This window comes from Rhynchophorus ferrugineus, unplaced genomic scaffold (genome assembly GCF_030347505.1).
Source record: "Rhynchophorus ferrugineus isolate W39M unplaced genomic scaffold, kcgeb_rfMv2 rfM5, whole genome shotgun sequence".
NCBI lineage: Eukaryota > Metazoa > Arthropoda > Insecta > Coleoptera > Curculionidae > Rhynchophorus > Rhynchophorus ferrugineus.
This window is the reverse complement of record NW_027472584.1, coordinates 23070505-23091080: the sequence shown is the minus strand read 5'-3', so window position 1 is coordinate 23091080 and position 20576 is coordinate 23070505. Positions and strand designations below refer to the sequence as shown.

The window sequence follows — 20576 nt, the reverse complement described above, 5'->3', positions numbered from 1 at the left end:
ATGATATTTATATCCAAATTCTAATACTTTGTAACTAAACTCTTCTTTGTTGCTTTCAATAAATTCTTATCCTACATGTAGCTCTGTTGGACACCATATTTCTAGTACACTAGTGCTTTCCAAGTCCTGTAATTCTGGACTCTAGGGTTCTAATTTTCGAATGCTTCACTGATTCTTGTAAATAATACACAGCTGGGTTATGAAACTCTTCTACATACTTCTACATATATATATACATATAACATGGGAGAAACATGGGATCCAGAGTTATTGGTAGTCCTCCATTCCCCGGAACTCTACTTCAGCCCCCTCTTCATCCCATTTGTACCGAAAAATCTGGCCCCATAACCTGTTACAAATCGCTTATCATCCGGGACGGGCAGGAATTAATAACACTACTTATGGCTAACCTCGGAAACTATCAACCATAAAGTAATACTATAATAATATAACCTATGCTATCAATTGAAAGTAGTTGAAACAATCTGTAGTTAAAAAACTAGCAATTGATAATAGTAACTACTAGCGCTGCGAACGATCGACTGAAAACAATCGATACAGTGGATAGTCGCAAAAAGTCGAAATAGTCGATAGTCAAAAGATTAGCGAGTGAAAATAATAATTGCTAGTAATTACTGAAAATAGTAATTACAATTTTCAGTCAAATGCACGGTTGGACTATTTTTTTAATTCGTGATGTCAGACGAAGATGTACAAACTCTTTGCTGTATAAATTGTGAGAGGACGGAGATAATTGCTTGGAGCAGTTAATTTTGTATGTGCTTATATTTTCCAACGGTAGTATAAACTAGACGGAGATGTACATATTCCTTCATGTACAGACTTTAAAAGGAAAGGAAAAAAGGAGTTATTGAATACTATTAACATGCAATTAATAAATTCATTTTAAATGAAGTAGAATTACTTGTATATTTGAATGTTCTGTGGATCTGTAAAAAGGAATAGCACTTTTCTATGGAATGGATAATACCCCACAAATGTTTTATGCTATTTTAATATATTAATTGTTATTTTCAAATAATATACTATAATATAAAACTACTATAAAACTATAAAAATAAAGATGTACAATAACCATAAATACTAAATAAAAATTAAACATACCTGATCATAGAAAAGATACAAAATGAGAGATAGATATGAAATAGAAATAAGATAGAAAATAACTAATTCATGATTTAATTAAAAATGACCGCACAATACCTACTAGAGCTTTTTTAAATAAAGTAAATGCTTTATTTATTATTGAGCTGAAATATTTTTTAACAAACATCGAGAGAATAATTGAAATATTACCTATTATTGCCGTTTTTATGGTCAAAAGTATTTTACTATTTATCATTCACAGTTTGAATCTTTTTACCATATTACATCAACAATCTTAAAAAATATTGTTCCAAAATGCTGCTATATTGATGTAAAATATATTGTTGTTTACAAGCAAACTACCAAAAACATCATAAAACTATATATATTACATATAAATCTATATAAGAATAAATTGGCTAAATTTTAAGAAGATTAAATTTTAGATTTAATTTAAATTTAAAGATTTAATTTAAAGAAGAAACAAAAATAGTAACTGAAAGTACACGACTGAAACAGTCGATGGTAAATAGTAATAAAATCAGTCAGACCGAAAATAGCAACTGAAACAGTCGATAGTAAAAGTAGTCAATTAAAAACAACCGATAGTCGATTTCAGCGATAGTTCCCAATACTAGTAATTACTTCTTTCTAGGGAAACAGAAAAAATATCGATATATCGATATTTTCTGAAAAAAATATCGATATTTTCGGCCGACATCGATTTTTTTAGTCCATGTTTTTGGATATTTTTTCAAAATAAATTAAATATAAGTTTTAGTAAACCTCTAAAATTGGTACTTAATTTTAAATGTTTAATTGAATTTTGGTATTTATTTTAAAGGCCCATCAAAAATATCACTGCTTTTTAAATTATGTAGAAAATAAATATATATTTCCTTGGCTAATATTTCACAATTTTTAGTTTTCTATAAAATATCGATATATTTTTTGTAAAATATCTATATTTTTATATATATATATATATATATATATATATATATATATATATATATATATTTTAAAGTCTCCTTTTACCAACTATGGGTTTATCTGAACTATGCCTTAAGTTTAACGTGGGCTCCGAACCATGGTCCTCAGCATTAAGCTTACAGACATCCGGTCATACCGGCAGCCTGGTTACTGGCGTGACTGGGATCATTTTCCTTGTCGGATTTTACACTCTTGCCTAGAACATTCACAAATATTAAACAATCATAAACATACATTTACGACGATGTCCCAGAAGGATTCGCACCCGCGGCTATCACAACAGTAGGAGGACCGGCTCATCATCGTTACCACTGCGCCACCAAGCCGGCTCGATATTTTTTATATTTATTCCAAAAAATATATCGATATTTTTTTTCGATATATCGATATTTTTAAAAAATCGAAAACGATATATCAATTTTTTTTAAATAAAATTTTTTTAAAATAAATTATTATAAAAAGATATCGAAATATCGATATTTTTTTCGGTGGCCAACTTTCAGTCAAATGCACGATTCGACGGTTTTATTTTTCGTGATGTCAGAAGATGATGAACGAATTCCTTCCAGTATAAATTGTGAAAAAGGAAAGACAATTGATTGGATCTGTTTATTATAAATTCTGCTTATTTTTTTTTCAACCCTGCCATAATGAGATGCAGGTGTAAATGTTCCTTCTCGTACTAATTTTAAAAAAGAAAAGGACAGAAAACTTACGAATACTATTATGTTGCTATGAATAATTACATTTTAAAATAAGTAGAATTATTTTTATATTTGAATGTTCTGTGGATATGTATAAACGAATGGAATAATGACTCCCAAATATTTTATTGTATTTTAATAAAATGTTAATTTTTCCTTGCAATCAAAAGTTAGTTTTTAAGATTTTTGGAAAGAAGTTTTGACAAATCAAAAGACTTGAACAAAAATCGAGTTAGATGGAAAAGAAAATGTCAATAAAAATTGAAATTGGTAGAACCGAAAATAGTAACTAAAGGTACAAGACAGAAACTGTCGATAGTAAATATTAGACAATTACTAAACAGTCGATGGTCCATCACAGTCGATAGCTCCCGATGCTACTTATTGCTTTGGAACAAAAGAGAAACTTTTTTTACATCACTTCTCTTTTTTACATTTTTAGTAAGTTAGTCAATTCTTTTAGTTTTAGTTACTAGTAAATATTATTTTTTTACCTATATTATATTCTTATATAACCTTTATAGTTCTTATATTGACAGGAGTCATATATTTTACAAAAAGTAGCCAAGCTAATTTAAAATAATATCGATATTTTTTTCGGCATCCCTGAGTCAAATCAGTCCATACAGTAATATACTATATCAATCATTCGAATCGAAAATAGCGACTGAAAGAGTCATTGGTAAAAAGTAGTAAAATCGATCAGACCGAAAATAGCATAAGAAACCGTCGATAATAAAATGTAATAAATTACTAGACAGTCGATAGTTTCCAACGCTAGTTTTGACATATAACAAAGTTCTAGTTCAAATAAATCTTTTCTTTCAAATAAATCTTTAAGTTTTTCTATGAAATAAATTAATGAAACAAAGATGGTACCAAATATATATAGTTTATTTTAACATTATAGTATATCTAATGCATATATTATGAAATAATTTTAACTCTAGTTAAATATAGAGCCACAATAATTTGTGTGTTAGAATTATTGTTTTATTATATTTACGTGGAACTCGCTTCCGCACCCCTATGAGTTCTAAACGCGTTTTTTATGTAGTGGTATCCCCAGGAGACCCCATCTACCTAATTAACAATTGTGTATACAAGTAATGTATTTTACTCCCATTAGAGAATGTATTTACCTTTTAATGTTTAGTTCATATTTCCTTTGGCGTATTTCATTGTCAAGTCATTTTGATATCACTGTATTCTTATTTCTTCTGCTACTATCTGTGTAAACCATTCTTGTTAATACTAATCACTGAATTCTTCCTAATGCATTTACCATATCTGCAACAGTTGGTTTTTTTCCTTTCACATTTTAACCAAATACTCTATATATATATTCTGAACAATTACACAGATATCTAATGGACATTAGTCTTTCACACTGCTAGAATATGATTTCCTACAATTGTCATATATTAATTATATACATACCTTTAGCTGTTTCCACTCTCATCACCGTCTTGGAAATATCAGCATTGAATCATAATCCCATATTCAGAAAGTTTCACTTAAGTGAATAACTAAGCTGTTAATTTCTATTCTATTGAATGTTTGTTTATAATTACATCATTTCTCAATTTCTTTCTTGATGTGTCTGATCGAGATCATCCAAGCTGAAGGTGCTATTAACCTTTCCTGTTATCAGTATGAAGTGCAATATATCTACAATGAGTTATTAATAAATGTTATGATTAATAAAATCTAATCAACTGTTACTCCTATGTTTACTTTATTCCATCAATATTAGTTGTCTAAAATTATTTTTATTTCACCTTACGATCAGTGACTGTTGGGTATATTGGTGCCATTCTGAAATATCCATATCTCATCTCAATACACAAATTGAAATAATAAGTTTTTTGTTTGTACTATATGGTTTTAAAAATCGCATTCCTTTAAAAACAATACCTGGAAGTTCCATTAAACCTCTTCGATACTTCTCAGACTCAGAACAGTTTCCTCTGAAATAATTTTATCAAATCATGTTTATATTGAAAAAATCACTCATTGTCTTTATACATTTCATATATTTTATCTCTAATAGTGCTAACATGACGTTCGTTACTCGCTTCGTATGAGGATGGTTTCTTTCTGTAAATCGGAGATTATGTTTTCAATTTTTTGAAATATTTCAGTGATCGTGTCTATCCTAATATTTAATATAGCTGTAATACGCTAAAAATATTTTCAATAAAAAACCCAGCAAATTAATGTTTAACAGTAAAAATGCTTACCTCTCTAACGAATAATTTTATTGCAAGAGGGGGGCCTCTATTATCTAGTTTTTCTGTCTTCAATTTGTTCTGTCTGGTATCGTCATTTTTAATCAAAGTTTTAATCAAAGACAACGTTCGCCGATTTATAACCTCCTTCACTATTGTTTTGATGAATTTTGCGTACGGTTGACACAAAATATACAGACAATTTAATGTTTTGACTCGCTCGACTTTAAGAGGCTCATTCGTTTACATGTTCGAACGTATCTTTTTAACTAGAACAAAATGAGAAAGGAAATATTGTCTGATTCTAAAACCAATTTACAGTTTGCCGCAGGCAATACATTAAAGATATTGATGACGTATGTTCACAGCAACTTAGGATTTTCTATAGGTTTTCTTTCTATTGGTTTTATACAGAGGTGTTTTACTAGTAGGGTTTGGAATTTTAATAGTGTAATCGTACAATCTCAAAACCCGTCTATCTTTTTAGGCGAGTGATGTACATAAGTTATTTTTATTTAGTTCAGGACTTAAATTACGGTCTTAAATGTTATTGATTATTTTAATTGTTAGATTATTAGTTTGCATCAATAATGAACATCGAACCACCTACAATTCCGAGCCAATGACAAGTAAAGCTAAGAAACCAACCCAAATTTGACTAGTGTTAAAATTGGTATTTGCATATCTGATTATGAATGTTTGGTCCCAATAGTAACCAATTTTAACAGTGGTGAATTCATTCCCAATATCTTTGTACTTTCCTTGACGAATGATGTACTTAAGTTATTTTTATTTGGTTAAAGATTATGCTATTAGGGCCTTAAATATTATTATGAAACTCTATCTTTATTGATTGATTTGATATTAATTAGGTTGCATCAATAATGAAAGTGGAGCCATCTGTAAATCCGAACCGTTAACAAATGAAGGTAAGCAACTTAAAAAACTAACTCAAATTTGACTACTATTCGGCTCATCATTAAATATTTTTGGCAACAAACGATTCACAAATAATGCAGTTTAGGTTTTCGTTTAAGTTTTCTTACACAGAAGGATTTTACTACTAGGGCTTTAAAAGCTTAGATGAAACTTCACTGTAACTCATTGTTTTTTATATTAACTAGTTTGCGATGATGTCAATCCAGGGTCTAGTGATAGTCCAATGCTGTTGTCTCATGTGGGTAAGTAACCGAATCGAACTCAAGTTTGACTACTACTGAAACTTATTGTTATAAATATGTTTAGATTTAGTCTTAATAGTTTTAAGAAATCATCTGTTTTATTTTACTACTAGGGTCTTAAATGTTAATATGGAACTGTATACTTATTCATTATTCTTATTAACAATTAATTTACAACTATGATGAAGACGATGCTTCCAACAAATTTGCAGAAATATCAGATAAAGGTTTACACTCAAAATTAACCCTTGCAACTGATTGCTTTATTACTATTGATTATTACCTTTGAAAGTGATTTTTGTTTTCTTATTATTAATATGTATAGACTAAACTTTAAACTAAGACTACTGGGGCGTTAAATGTAAATATGAAATTCTGTCTCTTCATTATTGTTGATATTAATAATAATTAATATTATTGTTGGTCGTTGATATTAATAATAATTGTTTGTGTTAACTCATGAAGTAAATACTCTAAAAAAACTCAAATTTAATTACCATTGAAACGTAAAAAAGATATTTCTGCTAGAGTCTTAAGTATTATTATGATATTTTATTGTATTGACTGTTTTTAATATTAATTAGTGTACAACTATGGAGGACAAGAAAATAGCATCAGCTCAGAGATGATTCGCCATGGAGGTAAATAACCTAAAAAACCAATTTATTTTTTTTAATTATAGATATCTTTAGATTCAACAGTAAAGAATATTAATAATGATGACTAAACATAGTCGAAACTAACAAACTCGAAAAGGTCTTATTTTCCTTGACGAATGATGAATTAGGTTTGATTTTAATTAGTTACAGATTTTAAAATCAGGGTCTTACATTTTTGACAAAATTTTATCGTTATTAGTTATTCTTGGTATTATTTAGAGGACAACTATTATGGAAATCAAATCATTACAATTCCAATCCTCAGATTTTTGATCCTTGATTTTTCATTCCTTATCGCTAATATATTTAGATATAAGGATATACCTAAGTTTTACGTTAATTAGTTAAGGAATCCTCACTATGGTTCTTAAATGTTATTATGAATCCATATCATTATTGATTGTTCTTGATATTAATTACATTATAACTACGACTACTTGGAATGTAGTTAAAATTTTGATTTTATCGTTGTTAATTATTCTTGGTATTATTTAGAGCCAAACCATTATGGATGTGATTCCAGGTTCAATTCTCAGATGTTATCTGATCTAGGTAAATAATTTGATTTTTGCATTCTTTATTATTAATATATTTAGATATAAGCATATACCTAAGTTTTATGTAAATTAGTTAAGGATTCCTCACCAGGGTTCTTAAATGTTACTATGAAACTATATCATCATTGATTGTTCTTGATATTAATTAGATTACAACTACGGCGATTCAGAAGATAGCTACAATTTTGATCCGATGTTAAGTGGTGGTAAGCAATTTAATAAATAATTTTAAGTTTCACTACTATTGAAATTGGCATTTGACTAGCTTTTTATGAATGTTTGCACCCAATAGTAATCAGTTTCAATAGTGTTGAAAACAATTTTACAACCTCAAAACCCGTTCCTCAAAAAAATCTCCCAAGACGAATGATGTACATAAGTTATTTTTATTTAGTTAGGGATTTTATTATTCGGGTCTTGAACGTTGTTATAAAACTGTGTAAATTATTAATTGTTATTTGAAATTAATTAGCGATCAAAGACGATAGAGAAGAAGATAGCTTCAGTATTGAGATCGTATCAAATGAAGGTAAGCAATTCAAGAACCAAATATACATTTGGTTACTATATTAATTGTTTTTTTATGTTAAGTAGCGTTCTATAAAGATAACCAAGATATGGAGATCGTTAGTTCTAAGCTCATGTCAAATACAGGTAAGCAATTTAAGAAACAAACACAACTTTGGCTACTATTAAAATTGGTGTTCCCACTTTTTATCATGAATGTTTAAGCTCAAGAGGAAACAATTTTAATAGTACTGATCATTCTTGCAACCCCAGAACTCCTGTATCTTCCTTGACGAATGATGTATATAAGTTTTTATTTGTTTAGTTAAGGATTTTACGACGAGGGTCTCAAATATTATTATGAAACTTTGTCATTGTTAATTTTTTTTTAATATTGATTAGCGTCCTACGAAGTTAAACAAGAACAGAGCTGCAGTTCTCTTTTCGCTGCAAATGAAGGTAAGCATTTTAAGAAAAATATACAAATTTGGCTACTATTGAAATTGGGGTTTTTACTTTTTATCATGAATGTTTAACCTCAATAGAAAACAATTTTAATAGTACTGATCACTCTTACAACCACAGAACTCCTGTATCTTCCTTGACGAATCATGTATATAAGTTTTTATTTGTTTAGTTAAGGATTTTACGACGAGGGTCTCAAATATTATTATGAAACTTTGTCATTGTTAATTCTTTTTAATATTCATTAGCGTCCTACAAAGTTAAACAAGAACACAGCTGCAGTTCTCTTTTCGCTGCAAATGAAGGTAAGCATTTTAAGAAAAATATACACATTTGGCTACTATTGAAATTGGTGTTTTCACTTTTTATCATGAATGTTTAACCTCAATAGAAAACAATTTTAATAGTATTGATCACTCTTACAACCCCAAATCTCCTGTATTTTCCTTGACGAATGATGTATATAAGTTTTTATTTGTTTAGTTAAGGATTTTACGACGAGGGTCTCAAATATTATTATGAAACTTTGTCATTGTTAATTCTTTTTAATATTGTTTAGCGTCCTACAAAGTTAAACAAGAACGGAACGGCAGTTCTCTTTTCGCTTCAAATGAAGGTAAGCATTTTAAGAAAAATATACAAATTTGGCTACTATTGAAATTGGTGTTTTCACTTTTTATCATGAATGTTTAACCTCAATAGAAAACAATTTTAATAGTATTGATCACTCTTACAACCCCAAATCTCCTGTATTTTCCTTGACGAATGATGTATATAAGTTTTTATTTGTTTAGTTAAGGATTTTACGACGAGGGTCTCAAATATTATTATGAAATTTTGTCATTGTTAATTCTTTTTAATATTGTTTAGCGTCCTACAAAGTTAAACAAGAACGGAACGGCAGTTCTCTTTTCGCTTCAAATGAAGGTAAGCATTTTAAGAAAAATATTCAAATTTGGGTACTATTGAAATTGGTGTTTTCACTTTTTATCATGAATGTTTAACCTCAATAGAAAACAATTTTAATAGTATTGATCACTCTTACAACCCCAAATCTCCTGTATTTTCCTTGACGAATGATGTATATAAGTTTTTATTTGTTTAGTTAAGGATTTTACGACGAGGGTCTCAAATATTATTATGAAACTTTGTCATTGTTAATTCTTTTTAATATTCATTAGCGTCCTACAAAGTTAAACAAGAACACAGCTGCAGTTCTCTTTTCGCTGCAAATGAAGGTAAGCATTTTAAGAAAAATATACACATTTGGCTACTATTGAAATTGGTGTTTTCACTTTTTATCATGAATGTTTAACCTCAATAGAAAACAATTTTAATAGTATTGATCACTCTTACAACCCCAAATCTCCTGTATTTTCCTTGACGAATGATGTATATAAGTTTTTATTTGTTTAGTTAAGGATTTTACGACGAGGGTCTCAAATATTATTATGAAACTTTGTCATTATTAATTCTTTTTAATATTGTTTAGCGTCCTACAAAGTTAAACAAGAACGGAACGGCAGTTCTCTTTTCGCTTCAAATGAAGGTAAGCATTTTAAGAAAAATATACAAATTTGGCTACTATTGAAATTGGTGTTTTCACTTTTTATCATGAATGTTTAACCTCAATAGAAAACAATTTTAGTAGTATTGATCACTCTTACAACCCCAAATCTCCTGTATTTTCCTTGACGAATGATGTATATAAGTTTTTATTTGTTTAGTTAAGGATTTTACGACGAGGGTCTCAAATATTATTATGAAACTTTGTCATTGTTAATTCTTTTTAATATTGTTTAGCGTCCTACAAAGTTAAACAAGAACGGAACGGCAGTTCTCTTTTCGCTTCAAATGAAGGTAAGCATTTTAAGAAAAATATACAAATTTGGCTACTATTGAAATTGGTGTTTTCACTTTTTATCATGAATGTTTAACCTCAATAGAAAACAATTTTAATAGTATTGATCACTCTTACAACCCCAAATCTCCTGTATTTTCCTTGACGAATGATGTATATAAGTTTTTATTTGTTTAGTTAAGGATTTTACGACGAGGGTCTCAAATATTATTATGAAACTTTGTCATTGTTAATTCTTTTTAATATTGTTTAGCGTCCTACAAAGTTAAACAAGAACGGAACGGCAGTTCTCTTTTCGCTTCAAATGAAGGTAAGCATTTTAAGAAAAATATACAAATTTGGCTACTATTGAAATTGGTGTTTTCACTTTTTATCATGAATGTTTAACCTCAATAGAAAACAATTTTAATAGTATTGATCACTCTTACAACCCCAGAACTCCTGTATCTTCCTTGACGAATGATGTATATAAGTTTTTATTTGTTTAGTTAAGGATTTTACGACGAGGGTCTTAAATATTATTATGAAACTTTGTCATTGTTAATTTTTTTTAATATTGATTAGCGTCCTACGAAGTTAAACAAGAACAGAGCTGCAGTTCTCTTTTCGCTGCAAATGAAGGTAAGCATTTTAAGAAAAATATACAAATTTGGCTACTATTGAAATTGGGGTTTTTACTTTTTATCATGAATGTTTAACCTCAATAGAAAACAATTTTAATAGTACTGATCACTCTTACAACCACAGAACTCCTGTATCTTCCTTGACGAATCATGTATATAAGTTTTTATTTGTTTAGTTAAGGATTTTACGACGAGGGTCTCAAATAGTATTATGAAACTTTGTCATTGTTAATTCTTTTTAATATTGTTTAGCGTCCTACAAAGTTAAACAAGAACGGAACGGCAGTTCTCTTTTCGCTTCAAATGAAGGTAAGCATTTTAAGAAAAATATACAAATTTGGCTACTATTGAAATTGGTGTTTTCACTTTTTATCATGAATGTTTAACCTCAATAGAAAACAATTTTAATAGTATTGATCACTCTTACAACCCCAAATCTCCTGTATTTTCCTTGACGAATGATGTATATAAGTTTTTATTTGTTTAGTTAAGGATTTTACGACGAGGGTCTCAAATATTATTATGAAACATTGTCATTGTTAATTCTTTTTAATATTGTTTAGCGTCCTACAAAGTTAAACAAGAACGGAACGGCAGTTCTCTTTTCGCTTCAAATGAAGGTAAGCATTTTAAGAAAAATATACAAATTTGGCTACTATTGAAATTGGTGTTTTCACTTTTTATCATGAATGTTTAACCTCAATAGAAAACAATTTTAATAGTATTGATCACTCTTACAACCCCAGAACTCCTGTATCTTCCTTGACGAATGATGCATATAAGTTTTTATTTGTTTAGTTAAGGATTTTACGACGAGGGTCTCAAATATTATTATGAAACTTTGTCATTGTTAATTCTTTTTAATATTGTTTAGCGTCCTACAAAGTTAAACAAGAACGGAACGGCAGTTCTCTTTTCGCTTCAAATGAAGGTAAGCATTTTAAGAAAAATATACAAATTTGGCTACTATTGAAATTGGTGTTTTCACTTTTTATCATGAATGTTTAACCTCAATAGAAAACAATTTTAATAGTATTGATCACTCTTACAACCCCAGAACTCCTGTATCTTCCTTGACGAATGATGTATATAAGTTTTTATTTGTTTAGTTAAGGATTTTACGACGAGGGTCTCAAATATTATTATGAAACTTTGTCATTGTTAATTCTTTTTAATATTGTTTAGCGTCCTACAAAGTTAAACAAGAACGGAACGGCAGTTCTCTTTTCGCTTCAAATGAAGGTAAGCATTTTAAGAAAAATATACAAATTTGGCTACTATTGAAATTGGTGTTTTCACTTTTTATCATGAATGTTTAACCTCAATAGAAAACAATTTTAATAGTATTGATCACTCTTACAACCCCAGAACTCCTGTATCTTCCTTGACGAATGATGTATATAAGTTTTTATTTGTTTAGTTAAGGATTTTACGACGAGGGTCTTAAATATTATTATGAAACTTTGTCATTGTTAATTTTTTTTAATATTGATTAGCGTCCTACGAAGTTAAACAAGAACAGAGCTGCAGTTCTCTTTTCGCTGCAAATGAAGGTAAGCATTTTAAGAAAAATATACAAATTTGGCTACTATTGAAATTGGGGTTTTTACTTTTTATCATGAATGTTTAACTTCAATAGAAAACAATTTTAATAGTACTGATCACTCTTACAACCACAGAACTCCTGTATCTTCCTTGACGAATAATGTATATAAGTTTTTATTTGTTTAGTTAAGGATTTTACGACGAGGGTCTCAAATATTATTATGAAACTTTGTCATTGTTAATTCTTTTTAATATTGTTTAGCGTCCTACAAAGTTAAACAAGAACGGAACGGCAGTTCTCTTTTCGCTTCAAATGAAGGTAAGCATTTTAAGAAAAATATACAAATTTGGCTACTATTGAAATTGGTGTTTTCACTTTTTATCATGAATGTTTAACCTCAATAGAAAACAATTTTAATAGTATTGATCACTCTTACAACCCCAAATCTCCTGTATTTTCCTTGACGAATGATGTATATAAGTTTTTATTTGTTTAGTTAAGGATTTTACGACGAGGGTCTCAAATATTATTATGAAACTTTGTCATTGTTAATTCTTTTTAATATTGTTTAGCGTCCTACGAAGTTAAACAAGAACAGAGCTGCAGTTCTCTTTTCGCTGCAAATGAAGGTAAGCATTTTAAGAAAAATATACAAATTTGGCTACTATTGAAATTGGTGTTTTCACTTTTTATCATGAATGTTTAACCTCAATAGAAAACAATTTTAATAGTATTGATCACTCTTACAACCCCAGAACTCCTGTATCTTCCTTGACGAATGATGTATATAAGTTTTTATTTGTTTAGTTAAGGATTTTACGACGAGGGTCTTAAATATTATTATGAAACTTTGTCATTGTTAATTTTTTTTAATATTGATTAGCGTCCTACGAAGTTAAACAAGAACAGAGCTGCAGTTCTCTTTTCGCTGCAAATGAAGGTAAGCATTTTAAGAAAAATATACAAATTTGGCTACTATTGAAATTGGTGTTTTCACTTTTTATCATGAATGTTTAACCTCAATAGAAAACAATTTTAATAGTATTGATCACTCTTACAACCCCAGAACTCCTGTATCTTCCTTGACGAATGATGTATATAAGTTTTTATTTGTTTAGTTAAGGATTTTACGACGAGGGTCTTAAATATTATTATGAAACTTTGTCATTGTTAATTTTTTTTAATATTGATTAGCGTCGTACGAAGTTAAACAAGAACAGAGCTGCAGTTCCCTTTTCGCTTCAAATGAAGGTAAGCATTTTAAGAAAAATATACAAATTTGGCTACTATTGAAATTGGTGTTTTCACTTTTTATCATGAATGTTTAACCTCAATAGAAAACAATTTTAATAGTATTGATCACTCTTACAACCCCAAATCTCCTGTATTTTCCTTGACGAATGATGTATATAAGTTTTTATTTGTTTAGTTAAGGATTTTACGACGAGGGTCTCAAATATTATTATGAAACTTTGTCATTGTTAATTCTTTTTAATATTGTTTAGCGTCCTACAAAGTTAAACAAGAACGGAACGGCAGTTCTCTTTTCGCTTCAAATGAAGGTAAGCATTTTAAGAAAAATATACAAATTTGGCTACTATTGAAATTGGTGTTTTCACTTTTTATCATGAATGTTTAACCTCAATAGAAAACAATTTTAATAGTATTGATCACTCTTACAACCCCAGAACTCCTGTATATTCCTTGACGAATGATGTATATAAGTTTTTATTTGTTTAGTTAAGGATTTTACGACGAGGGTCTTAAATATTATTATGAAACTTTGTCATTGTTAATTTTTTTTAATATTGATTAGCGTCCTACGAAGTTAAACAAGAACAGAGCTGCAGTTCTCTTTTCGCTGCAAATGAAGGTAAGCATTTTAAGAAAAATATACAAATTTGGCTACTATTGAAATTGGGGTTTTTACTTTTTATCATGAATGTTTAACCTCAATAGAAAACAATTTTAATAGTACTGATCACTCTTACAACCACAGAACTCCTGTATCTTCCTTGACGAATCATGTATATAAGTTTTTATTTGTTTAGTTAAGGATTTTACGACGAGGGTCTCAAATATTATTATGAAACTTTGTCATTGTTAATTCTTTTTAATATTCATTAGCGTCCTACAAAGTTAAACAAGAACACAGCTGCAGTTCTCTTTTCGCTGCAAATGAAGGTAAGCATTTTAAGAAAAATATACAAATTTGGCTACTATTGAAATTGGTGTTTTCACTTTTTATCATGAATGTTTAACCTCAATAGAAAACAATTTTAATAGTATTGATTACTCTTACAACCCCAAATCTCCTGTATTTTCCTTGACGAATGATGTATATAAGTTTTTATTTGTTTAGTTAAGGATTTTAAGACGAGGGTCTCAAATATTATTATGAAACTTTGTCATTGTTAATTCTTTTTAATATTGTTTAGCGTCCTACAAAGTTAAACAAGAACGGAACGGCAGTTCTCTTTTCGCTTCAAATGAAGGTAAGCATTTTAAGAAAAATATACAAATTTGGCTACTATTGAAATTGGTGTTTTCACTTTTTATCATGAATGTTTAACCTCAATAGAAAACAATTTTAATAGTATTGATCACTCTTACAACCCCAGAACTCCTGTATCTTCCTTGACGAATGATGTATATAAGTTTTTATTTGTTTAGTTAAGGATTTTACGACGAGGGTCTCAAATATTATTATGAAACTTTGTCATTGTTAATTCTTTTTAATATTGATTAGCGTCCTACAAAGTTAAACAAGAACATAGCTGCAGTTCCCTTTTCGCTTCAAATGAAGGTAAGCATTTTAAGAAAAATATACAAATTTGGCTACTATTGAAATTGGTGTTTTCACTTTTTATTATGAATGTTTAACCTCAATAGAAAACAATTTTAATAGTATTGATCACTGTTACAACCCTAAATCTCCTGTATTTTCCTTGACGAATGATGTATATAAGTTTTTATTTGTTTAGTTAAGGATTTTACGACGAGGATCTCAAATATTATTATGAAACTTTGTCATTGTTAATTCTTTTTAATATTGTTTAGCGTTTTACAAAGTTAAACAAGAAGACAGCTTCAGGTCTCTTTCCCCTTCAAATGAAGGTAAGCATTTTAAAAAAAATATACAAATTTGGCTACTACTGAAATTGGTGTTTTCACTTTTTATCATGAATGTTTAACCTCAATAGAAAACAATTTTAATAGTATTGGTCACTCTTACAACCCCAAATCTCCTGTATTTTCCTTGACGAATGATGTATATAAGTTTTTATTTGTTCAGTTAAGGATTTTACGACGAGGGTCTCAAATATTATTATGAAACTTTGTCATTGTTAATTCTTTTTAATATTGATTAGCGTCCTACAAAGTTAAACAAGAACATAGCTGCAGTTCCCTTTTCGCTTCAAATGAAGGTAAGCATTTTAAGAAAAATATACAAATTTGGCTACTATTGAAATTGGTGTTTTCACTTTTTATTATGAATGTTTAACCTCAATAGAAAACAATTTTAATAGTATTGATCACTCTTACAACCCCAAATCTCCTGTATTTTCCTTGACGAATGATGTATATAAGTTTTTATTTGTTTAGTTAAGGATTTTACGACGAGGATCTCAAATATTATTATGAAACTTTGTCATTGTTAATTCTTTTTAATATTGTTTAGCGTCCTACAAAGTTAAACAAGAACGGAACGGCAGTTCTCCTTTCGCTTCAAATGAAGGTAAGCATTTTAAGAAAAATATTCAAATTTGGGTACTATTGAAATTGGTGTTTTCACTTTTTATCATGAATGTTTAACCTCAATAGAAAACAATTTTAATAGTATTGATCACTCTTACAACCCCAAAACTCTTGTATTTTCCTTGACGAATGATGTATATAAGTTTTTATTTGTTTAGTTAAGGATTTTACGATGAGGGTCTCAAATATTATTATGAAACTTTGTCATTGTTAATTCTTTTTAATATTGATTAGCGTCCTACAAAGTTAAACAAGAAGACAGCTTCAGGTCTCTTTCCCCTTTAAATGAAGGTAAGCATTTTAAAAAAAATATGCAAATTTGGCTACTACTGAAATTGGTGTTTTCACTTTTTATCATGAATGTTTAACCTCAATAGAAAACAATTTTAATAGTATTGGTCACTCTTACAACCCCAAATCTCCTGTATTTTCCTTGACGAATGATGTATATAAGTTTTTCCTATTTAGTTAAGGATTTTACGATTAGGGTTGTAAATGTTATTATCAAACTTTATCGTTATTAATTGTTTTTGATATTGATTAGGGTCCTACAAAGCTAAACAAGACGATAATTCCAGTTCTGATCTCACCACATTTTATGAAGGTAAGCAATTTAAGAAACCAATACAAATTTGGCTGCTATTGAAATTGGTGTTTTCACTTTTTATTATGAATGTTTAACCTCAATAGAAAACAATTTTAATAGTATTGATCACTCTTACAACCCTAAATCTCCTGTATTTTCCTTGACGAATGATGTATATAAGTTTTTATTTGTTTAGTTAAGGATTTTACGACGAGGATCTCAAATATTATTATGAAACTTTGTCATTGTTAATTCTTTTTAATATTGTTTAGCGTTCTACAAAGTTAAACAAGAACGCAGCTGCAGTTCTCCTTTCGCTTCAAATGAAGGTAAGCATTTTAAGAAAAATATTCAAATTTGGGTACTATTGAAATTGGTGTTTTCACTTTTTATCATGAATGTTTAACCTCAATAGAAAACAATTTTAATAGTATTGATCACTCTTACAACCCCAAAACTCCTGTATTTTCCTTGACGAATGATGTATATAAGTTTTTATTTGTTTAGTTAAGGATTTTACGATGAGGGTCTCAAATATTATTATGAAACTTTGTCATTGTTAATTCTTTTTAATATTGATTAGCGTCCTACAAAGTTAAACAAGAAGACAGCTTCAGGTCTCTTTCCCCTTCAAATGAAGGTAAGCATTTTAAGAAAAATATACAAATTTGGCTACTATTGAAATTAGTGTTTTCATTTTTTATCATGAATGTTTAACCTCAATAGAAAACAATTTTAATAGTATTGATCACTATTACAACCCCAGAACTCCTGTATCTTCCTTGACGGATGATGTATATAAGTTTTTATTTGTTTAGTTAAGGATTTTACGACGAGGGTCTCAAATATTATTATGAAACTTTATCATTGTTAATTCTTTTTAATATTGTTTAGCGTCCTACAATGTTAAACAAGAACGCAGCTGCAGTTCTCTTTTCGCTTCAAATGAAGGTAAGCATTTTAAGAAAAATATATAAATTTGGCTACTATTGAAATTGGTGTTTTCACTTTTTATCATGAATGTTTAACCTCAATAGAAAACAATTTTAATAGTATTGATCACTCTTACAACCCCAAATCTCCTGTATTTTCCTTGACGAATAATGTATATAAGTTTTTATTTGTCTAGTTAAGGATTTTACGACGAGGGTCTCAAATATTATTATGAAACTTTGTCATTGTTAATTCTTTTTAATATTGATTAGCGTCCTACAAAGTTAAACAAGAACCGAGCTGCAGTTCTCTTTTCGCTTCAAATGAAGGTAAGCATTTTAAGAAAAATATACAAATTTGGCTACTATTGAAATTGGTGTTTTCACTTTTTATCATGAATGTTTAACCTCAATAGAAAACAATTTTAATAGTATTGATCACTCTTACAACCCCAGAACTCCTGTATCTTCCTTGACGGATGATGTATATAAGTGTTTATTTGTTTAGTTAAGGATTTTACGACGAGGGTCTCAAATATTATTATGAAACTTTGTCATTGTTAATTCTTTTTAATATTGATTAGCGTCCTACAAAGTTGAACAAGAACGGAACGGCAGTTCTCTTTTCGCTTCAAATGAAGGTAAGCATTTTAAGAAAAATATACAAATTTGGCTACTATTGAAATTGGTGTTTTCACTTTTTATCATGTATGTTTAACCTCAATAGAAAACAATTTTAATAGTATTGATCACTCTTACAACCCCATATCTCCTGTATTTTCCTTGACGAATGATGTATATAAGTTTTTATTTGTTTAGTTAAGGATTTTACAACGAGAGTCTCAAATATTATTATGAAACTTTGTCATTGTTAATTCTTCTTAATATTGTTTAGCGTCCTACAAAGTTAAACAAGAACGCAGCTGCAGTTCTCTTTTAGCTTCAAATGAAGGTAAGCATTTTAAGAAAAATATACAAATTTGGCTACTATTGAAATTGGTGTTTTCACTTTTTATCATGAATGTTTAACCTCAATAGAAAACAATTTTAATAGTATTGATCACTCTTACAACCCCAAAACTCCTGTATCTTCCTTGACGAATGATGTATATAAGTTTTTTCTATTTAGTTAAGGATTTTACGATTAGGGTTGTAAATGTTATTATCAAACTTTATCGTTATTAATTGTTTTTGATATTGATTAGGGTCCTACAAAGCTAAACAAGACGATAATTCCAGTTCTGATCTCACCACATTTTATGAAGGTAAGCAATTTAAGAAACCAATACAAATTTGGCTGCTATTGAAATTGGTGTTTTCACTTTTTATTATGAATGTTTAACCTCAATAGAAAACAATTTTAATAGTATTGATCACTTTTACAACCCCAAATCTCCTGTATTTTCCTTGACGAATGATGTATATAAGTTTTTATTTGTTTAGTTAAGGATTTTACGACGAGGGTCTCAAATATTATTATGAAACTTTGTCATTGTTAATTCTTTTTAATATTGTTTAGCGTCCTACAAAGTTAAACAAGAACGCAGCTGCAGTTCTCTTTTCGCTTCAAATGAAGGTAAGCATTTTAAGAAAAATATACAAATTTGGCTACTATTGAAATAGACGTTTTCACTTTTTATCGTGAAGGTTTAAGCTCAATAGGAAACAATTTTAATAGTATTGATCACTCTTACAACCCCAAAACTCCTGTATCTTCCTTGACGAATGATGTGTATAAGTTTTTTCTATTTAGTTAAGGATTTTACGATTAGGGTTGTAAATGTTATTATCAAACTTTATCCTTATTAATTGTTTTTGATATTGATTAGGGTCCTACAAAGCCAAACAAGACGATAGTTTCAGTTCTGATTCCACATCGTATGAAGGTAAGCAATTTAAGAAACCAATACAAATTTGGATACTATTGAAATTGATGTTTACACTCTTTATAGCGAATCTTTGAGCTCAATAATAGACATTATTAATAGTATTGAACACTTTTGCATCCCTAAAACTCCAGTATCTCCCTTGGCGAATGAAGTATAGGTGATTTTTTAGTTAAGGATTTTACGATGAGAGTGTTTATTGATTGAGAGTTATTATGAAACTTTGTAGTTATTGAGTGTTTTTGTCATTAATTAACGTTCAACAGTGATGAACAAGAAGATAGTTTCAGTTCTGATCTCATGCCAACTGAAGTTAAGCAATTTTAGAAATAAATACAAATTTGGCTAATATAGAAATTGGTGTTTCAATTTCTTATTATAAAAATTTGAACTCAATATTAAACAATTTTAACTATATTAAACTCTCGTACAACCCCAAAATCCTTGTATCTTTCCTAACGAACGAATGATGTATATTTTTTAATTATGTTAAAGATTTTCTATTAGTGTCCTAAACGTTATTACGAAGCTATGTAGCTTATAATTATTAATTGTTTTTTTATATGTTTATTAGGATACAGCACTGAAGAAGAAACCACCAGCAACTCTGAATAAATGACAAATGAAGGTAAACATTTTAGGGAACAAACTCAAATTTGGCTACTATTGAATTTGATGTTTCCATTTTTTGTTATGAATTTCGGGTCTCAATTTTAAACAATTTTAATAATGTTGAAGATTGATACGAATACGAAACCTATGTATCTCTCTTTACAAATTACTTACCTATTTTTTTATTATTTAGTTAAGAATTTTACTATTAGGGTCTTAAATGTTTTTATGAAACTGTGTAGCTGTTAATTGTTTTTTTTTTGAATGAACAAATGAAGATAAGTATTTTAAGTGTAAGTTGAAACAATATGAAATAATTTTAATAGTGTTGAACAATGGTATGAATCTAGAGCGCGTTTATCATGCT

The 20576-nt window shown here is 28.8% G+C and overlaps 1 protein-coding gene across 1 annotated transcript; it reads left to right on the top strand.

Moving 5' to 3' along the window:
• The first annotated feature begins 3181 nt into the window (after positions 1-3181).
• LOC143196839 (uncharacterized) lies at positions 3182-20358 on the top strand. The gene is made up of 32 exons (XM_076404709.1): positions 3182-3245; positions 5908-5964; positions 6160-6216; positions 6801-6857; positions 7371-7427; positions 7582-7638; positions 7905-7961; positions 8027-8086; positions 8342-8398; positions 8653-8709; positions 8964-9020; positions 9275-9331; positions 9897-9953; positions 10208-10264; positions 10519-10575; positions 10830-10886; positions 11141-11197; positions 11452-11508; positions 11763-11819; positions 12074-12130; positions 12385-12441; positions 12696-12752; positions 13007-13063; positions 13940-13996; positions 14873-14929; positions 16738-16797; positions 17985-18041; positions 18607-18663; positions 18917-18976; positions 19231-19287; positions 19541-19597; positions 20172-20358. Exons 3-32 carry the CDS (start codon positions 6198-6200, stop codon positions 20210-20212), a joined length of 1665 nt encoding a protein of 554 aa, XP_076260824.1. The 5' UTR covers positions 3182-3245; positions 5908-5964; positions 6160-6197; the 3' UTR covers positions 20213-20358.
• The last annotated feature ends 218 nt before the right edge of the window (positions 20359-20576 follow it).